Source organism: Tympanuchus pallidicinctus, unplaced genomic scaffold, assembly GCF_026119805.1.
Source record: "Tympanuchus pallidicinctus isolate F22 unplaced genomic scaffold, pur_lepc_1.0 scaffold1, whole genome shotgun sequence".
In the NCBI taxonomy this organism is placed as follows: domain Eukaryota; kingdom Metazoa; phylum Chordata; class Aves; order Galliformes; family Phasianidae; genus Tympanuchus; species Tympanuchus pallidicinctus.
In genome coordinates, this window is record NW_026294618.1 from 99,766,978 (window position 1) to 99,773,582 (window position 6,605).

A 6,605-nucleotide genomic window follows, 5' to 3' on the forward strand; every position below is an offset into this window, starting at 1 on the left:
GTCAGGTCATTTTGCCTCATCCTATAGGTAGCAGCCCTCAAGGCTGTGCTCCTTGGTCGTCTTACCGGGCATTTCTCAGGTCAGATTGCTTACGTCCATTTCCCCCTATTATAGCTCACTCTGACCCCACTGTAAGAAATGCTTACATCAAAACTCTCCATCTGCAATTGTGGTTTGGCCATTAAATTTGTTTATGTACCTGCTGTGCAAAACAGAGGCACTTCAGATATTTCCTTGCTGAACAAAGGCAGGCATTTAAATCGAGCAATATGCTTTATGACTCCAGGCATGGTTGCTCCACATCTTGATTGACTCTTTTCTCTGCGGAGATTAATGTTGGGATCTTAAATATCACTAATGCCTTACAGACAATCCATTAACATCAGCGTCTCCTAATTGGCCAGCCATACCATTATTTATAAAATAGGGAGCCCCTCTTAATAGTACAGCTACCATTCCCTTGATTTCATGAGTATATCATCCTCTAAATTACCAGCCATGGAGCATTTTATGCTGCAACATATATTTTTACTGTTTCACAAGCTGTGTGTGAGAGCAACATGCAAAAAATAGATGAAAATTACTATCACACTTACTGCGATGTAGAAGCTGATCTGGTTAGACATGAAATGCAGACAGAAAACTACCTCACCTCTCAAGCTAATTTTAGTCTCTCCCTGCCTTCTCTGTAGCTGCGTGTGTATAAAATCACTTGCATTCTGACAGCGTTCCAGTAACCCACACTATGCAGAGAGCAGGATGTACTTACTAACCAGCTGCTTGCATGGCATGGGTTAACCGAGCCTGTGGGATTGTGCTTACCTAAACAAAACCACTGCAGTGAGGGGAAAAAACAATGAATGGGTGGAGATGATCAGCCCATGCATTCAAGCTAGTGCAGTCCAGGCAGCAATGACAGCCTGAAGGTTGCAGCAGCATCGGGATCTGCATTCCAAGTGCACAGATCGTACAGTCTGGAGAGATTTTACGTGGAGCTGCTCTTTATTTGCTGAGCCATGGCCAGCAACCAGGCCAGCATGCAGGATGATCAGAGCAGGCACTGCAAGTTCTTATCCTATATGTTCTACCAGGCTGTGAGAGATCACAAGCCTGTGTGGATGCTGGAAGACATGAGAACTATGGAGTATTTTTACTGGGAGGAGAATGCCAGCCTAAGAACATACTCACCTTCAGAAGCCCTTCTCTACGCAGTGGTGCATAACCACCTGCCTTATGCTCAGTATCTGCTGTCTCATTTTCCAGAGGAGGCTCTCAAGGTACCCGGAGAACACTTCTGCTATTGCCCATCCTCTGCTCCTCACTTGGCCATGGCGGTCACATATGACAGGAGAGATATCCTGGGGCTGATCATCAAAATCGCGCACAAGCTCCCCAGCTTAAACTCGTACATCAACAGGACTGGCTGCTTTCATCTAGAAGATGGGAAGACACCCCTGCACCTCGCCTGTGAACTGCTGAGGTCGGAGACAGTCCTCATCCTCCTCGGCAATGGAGCTTCTCCCAGGATAGAGGACAGTAAAGGGCTTACCCCGCTGGACGTCATCCTGGAACAGATGTGGGACTCCAAAGTCAACATGGCAACAAAGAAGCTCTGCCTTGACTACCTCTTGCTCTTCATGCCCAACCCACAGTTTAAGATGCGGAAAGTTCTACAGGATCATCCGGAGCATTGGACAGCTTTGCTGGGGGAAGAGAAATTCAACAGCCTGGTGGGCAACGCACCTGCTTCTTTATATCTGCAAGCTATGCAAACTATTCTCCAGACTCTGCCTCCGTCCCACTTCCCTAAAAGCATCCAGGAACTACCTATACCTCAGGCACTAAAGCCCTTACCGTCCTATGGCAAAAAGCAATCGACAAAAAATGTGGTAAATGTTTTTCCTTGACTTTATTCGCTGGGTCTTGGATTTTTAAAGGCAACTTAGGGGACATGGGCACCCACCAATCTGTGTATTTTATTGTGATTTTAATACTTGTCCTACTAGGCTATGCTGGGAAATCCAGTATTTTGTGACAAGATTTTAAATGTAGAGTTCTGTGTTTTTTTCTAATCGATTGCAGGCACGGCACTTTTAAAGGCAAAAGCCTTCCTTGTTTTCTATTTCGTTGTGCATGTGAAGAGTTAACTATAGCTGAGGTTGCCTTATGTTTGGGGTTTTTTAGCTGTCAGCTGGTATCAATGAGTCTGAATTCCCAACATAACTGTATCCCGTGTAATGCACCTGAGTAAAAAGAAACAACTTGCACAGTAGGATTTTCAAAGGGTGTAACTATGAAACTGTTCTACCAGAGCTAGGAAAAATACCCCTTGTATGAACAGGATTTGAAACATCAGGTTTCCTTTCTAACAATGATCCAGCATCATCTAGTAATAACCAAAAAGTCTGTGGCTGATCCTACAGAGACATAGAGGCAGTTTTACAGAGTACATTTTAATGAGTTACTTACTTTAATGAGTTACATTGGGTCATAGTGTGGAGTTATGTGTATTTAGATAAGACCACCAAGTGTTTATTCCTGTGTGGAAACTGGGACGGACAGAAGAAATAATGAAAAGCATCCTATCTCACTCAGGAGTGAAGGGGTTGAAGGCAACTCCAGCCCAAATGCCTCCTCAAAGGTGTATAATGGGGAGGGTAATATTTTTCTTGCTCTCCAGTGAAAAACTGCAAGTAAGAGCAGGGCCACTGGCAGCCTCATCTTTCATGAGTGACATTATCATTGACTTGTGCTTTAGGGATGAATGTGTCTCCAAAAGAGATGTAGCTCATTACCTCTATTTACCAGTGGGTCTCAGAAAGGCCTGTTTTTGCTAGTTACCCTAAGCTAGGATGTGACATTCATGCATTAGAAGTTGTCACTTGTCAGAGTGTTTTTGCCACTCAAGTCCAGACAGAAGGCCTGCTCCTGGGAAACAAGTTTCTATTGAATTCCCTAGGAACTGAAGGCAGGGTGTGTTTGCAGCTTTCCAAGAGCAGTCTCTCTGCAGGGCTGAGGATGCCCTTCCCAGGCAGAGTCCTGTCTCAGGTGCTGGTCTTGCTCTCCTGGCCATGCTCAGCATCAGCAGAGCAGTGGCAGAATCCCAACTCCTTCATGGGGAATTTCTCTTATTTTGGACCAAACGTCCTCTCTCTTTGTAAGTGCAACCCTCTGCTCTAATGAAGCAGTGTCACACATTTTCCCAGATCTGTTCTGAACAGCAGTGTATAAATTGCTGATCTCTTTAAATAAATTTGGTGCAAAATGCCATGTGACACAAGCTCCATTTTGAAAGGCTCTGGCTATGAAAGGATGTGCAACAGACCTGTGCACTCAAATCTTGCTGCACGGAGAAGATCCCTCCACACATTATCTGCTTGTGCCAGGACTGCTGTACCAGAGCTACACCCTTCTGTATCAGCTCACATGGTTTCCCTCTGTTCAGAGCACCACCAGCATGTGTCAGGCTACTGATGATGCTGCAGGGCAAAGGGGAGATTTCTTGCAAGGCTGGACAAGAGCTATTTGGGAGATACTTTTGGAGACACGGGGACATTCCTCCCAGACATCCTTCCCCGGGTGCTGGGAAGCAGTTCTGTGCCAGTGCCTGATGTGCTGTGCTAGGTGACGATGCAGACTTGCTGGTGAGACAAAGAAAATGCCAGCCCAGCCCTAAGAGTAGTGAGAGGGACAGAAAAGGGTTAACTTCTTCCCTTGCAGTCCCACCCCCCATGGTGTCCTCCCAGCCCTGCCTGCTCTCCTCGTCTAATTCTATTCTGCCTTGTGCAAGGGGGAGGGCACAAATGGTGTCAGAGAAATTCAGGGTACATCTTGGACAAGGTTTTTGCTGAGAGGCCGCAGCACCACTAGCAAGGAGAGGCTGTCACAGCTTCACAAAAAGCGAACCAAGGGCAGATTTGCATAATAAACAGTGGCTGAGCCACTTCTGCCCTGGCAACCCCCAGAAAGGCAGTGCTGGGGGCAGAAGACAAAGCAGGCACTGGCTGCCTGAGGCTGCTGAGAGCAACTATGAAGTGCTCAGTGCATTGCTAGCAATGCAATACCTCATCTCAGTGGGCGAGAGGCCGTGTAGGCTGGAGATTGATATTATTAAAATAGTAATTAGGCCCCAGGAGCAGAGTTGCCAGCAAAGGAGAGAAGGTAAATCATCAATCACTAGCTTGATTCCATGAGAGCTGTGTTGCTAAGAATTTCAGAAAAGACAGGAAGGAGAGGAAGATTGTTCATCTTAGAAATCAAATGATGCAGGTGGGGATTTTTGGCATTACTGACACTGGCACCTTCTAAAAAGGCAGAGGTCTGTGTCCAGAGAGCAAGAGCAATGGGAACAAGAGCATCTGAAATGGTTCAAGGATTATTTGTTGACTGTAATAGCCAGGGATCATCACAAAGGTCATAGTTCAGGCATTTAGGCTCTCTGGTGGCTTTGTAGCACACAGAATGCTTTGTATGCATGCATGAGGTTACCCTTTATCCATTAGCCAAGCCAGAGGATATCTGTGCCTGTTATCACAGCCTAGAAGAAGACTGCTGGCTGTTGTTGGCCAGCACATAAAAGCTCAGATGTTCTCAGACTACCAGGCAGCTGCCCACACAGGAAAGGTCACACCAAAGCCCTGTCACATCTGTTTTCCTAACCATTTTAACAAGAGCTCAAGCACTCACTGGGCCTCAGTCAGTCACCTACCTTCTGACCTTGATGTACAGTTCTACTGGGCAAGATTAGTGTTCTGGTGCTTCCATCACCTGTAATGCCAAGAGTGCAGAGTGGGATGTCCTTCTGCAGGAGGATTTATTTTGCAGTGACCTGCTTCTTAGCTGGATATCCCATTCATCTTCCTACCTATACGGTGTCATTACATCAGATACAGCCAAATCTACCTCAGTCCTGTCTGCATTGGTATTATTCTTTCTGAGCCAGGGTTTAGCCAGGTAAATCCTGTATTTTTTCCACTGTTCCTGCAACTGATGGTCAGTAGTCTTTAAAAATCCCTGTATTTGCACGACAAATATGTCAGTGACTATTAATCAAAAAAGGTGCTTGGTGCTACGTAGTGATGTTTACATTTTGCGTATAAACATACTGAGTAAGAGTAGCTAAGATCTTTATTTCAGAACTTGGCAAAAAGAGAAAAGGAAAAGGGCACAGTCTGTTCATCTTTGGGTTACAGGCTGGCTCTGCAGGTTACGTTTTTAAATTTCAGTCTTGAAGAGTAGCACCGTAAGGATCTGATGTGTATATGTGTTTTCCTGCCACATCAATGGGTGTCATTTCAGTGAGCTCCTGGGTCTATGGGGGTGTGTGTGTGTGTGTACATGCGCACATGTGTGTCTGTGTCTGCCCTCTTCTGGTAAAACTCACAACTGACACACAATACTTTCCATGTACACAACGGTGACCAATGCCTTAAGAAAGCAGCCTTCCAATGAAACAAGTTTGCGTCCTAAGCATCGTGCTGCTAACAGGTAAGGATATTTCTTCTCTGGCAAAGAGGCAGCAGCTGTGCTTTTGAAACAGGTGTTTTATCCCTAAGCACCAAGCACGAGGGCTTCTGCATGCCAACAGTCATCCAACGAAGGATTTGTGACGGTGGACACATTTTATTGAATTGCTTTTTAAAATAAAATATATTAAATGTGTATCTCCATCTTTTGTTTGGGCTGACAGCAGAATTCGGCCACCTATGACTTCTTAATCCTATGCTTCTGTCTGTTTCTGCAGCACCATTAGCAGGGAGGACAGGCCAGAATCTGACCTCAGTTGCATCTCTTTACACCCGAAGTAACACTTTTTAAGTCAATTGCACCACTGCTGATGTTTGCCGGTATAAAAGAAAACAGAATCTGTGCACCCATTCTTCAGGACTCCATTAACTCTGACTTCAGCTTACAAACAGAGTAGTACGTAATCCCCAAAAACATTTTTTTACATTTTTCATACTTTGAATGTATACAGATACAGACATTCTCTAACACTGATGGGCACTTTCCTATTCCTTGTTCCCTTGGCTTTTTTTGGCTTCAGCGTGACAGGGACTGACGCTGTTGTTTACTGATTACGACTGAATGTTCCATGCCCAAGTACAAATGAATGTTCATTATATGATACAACTTTCTTACAAAGCCATACTTTTGTAATTTTGGTTTCTCTTTTTTAGGGAAAACAATCTTTCATGTAATTGTATATTCATTACTCACTGCATGACTAAAGAGAAACAGACTGCAATGCGTGCTGGGAATAATACATATATATATACATATATACGTATACCCCACTATAATAACTGTGAAAATTATTTAATTTGATTGTATTACTGTAATAAACTTGCAGTATAAACTTTTGATGTATCTTTTATTAGACAGTTGGTCAAAAGTACCATGAGCTGCTTTTGCTTTGTTTCGCTTTGGTGTTTGATGACTCCAATGTGACTGCTCAGCCACAACCTCCAAAAATGTGATCAGAACATAATATTTTCCAGGCTTGCCATATCTAGCTGTGCTGACAGAGGATAGCCCAAGTGATGAAGTGAACCTACATTCCACAGACCTGCTGCAAGGTGGAGCTGAATCAGAAGAGGCTCATT

The 6,605-nt window shown here is 44.5% G+C and overlaps 1 protein-coding gene across 1 annotated transcript; it reads left to right on the top strand.

The window, feature by feature from the left end:
* The first annotated feature begins 761 nt into the window (after nucleotides 1–761).
* On the top strand, nucleotides 762–6,304 carry LOC128084114 (ankyrin repeat domain-containing protein 9-like). The gene is made up of 2 exons (XM_052689954.1): nucleotides 762–1,889; nucleotides 5,744–6,304. Exons 1-2 carry the CDS (start codon nucleotides 1,017–1,019, stop codon nucleotides 5,750–5,752), a joined length of 882 nt encoding a protein of 293 aa, XP_052545914.1. The 5' UTR covers nucleotides 762–1,016; the 3' UTR covers nucleotides 5,753–6,304.
* The last annotated feature ends 301 nt before the right edge of the window (nucleotides 6,305–6,605 follow it).

Bases quoted from the DNA above. Each gene is read 5' to 3' on its own strand.
- LOC128084114 (XM_052689954.1), top strand. From the start codon at position 1,017: ATGGCCAGCAACCAGGCCAGCATGCAGGATGATCAGAGCAGGCACTGC.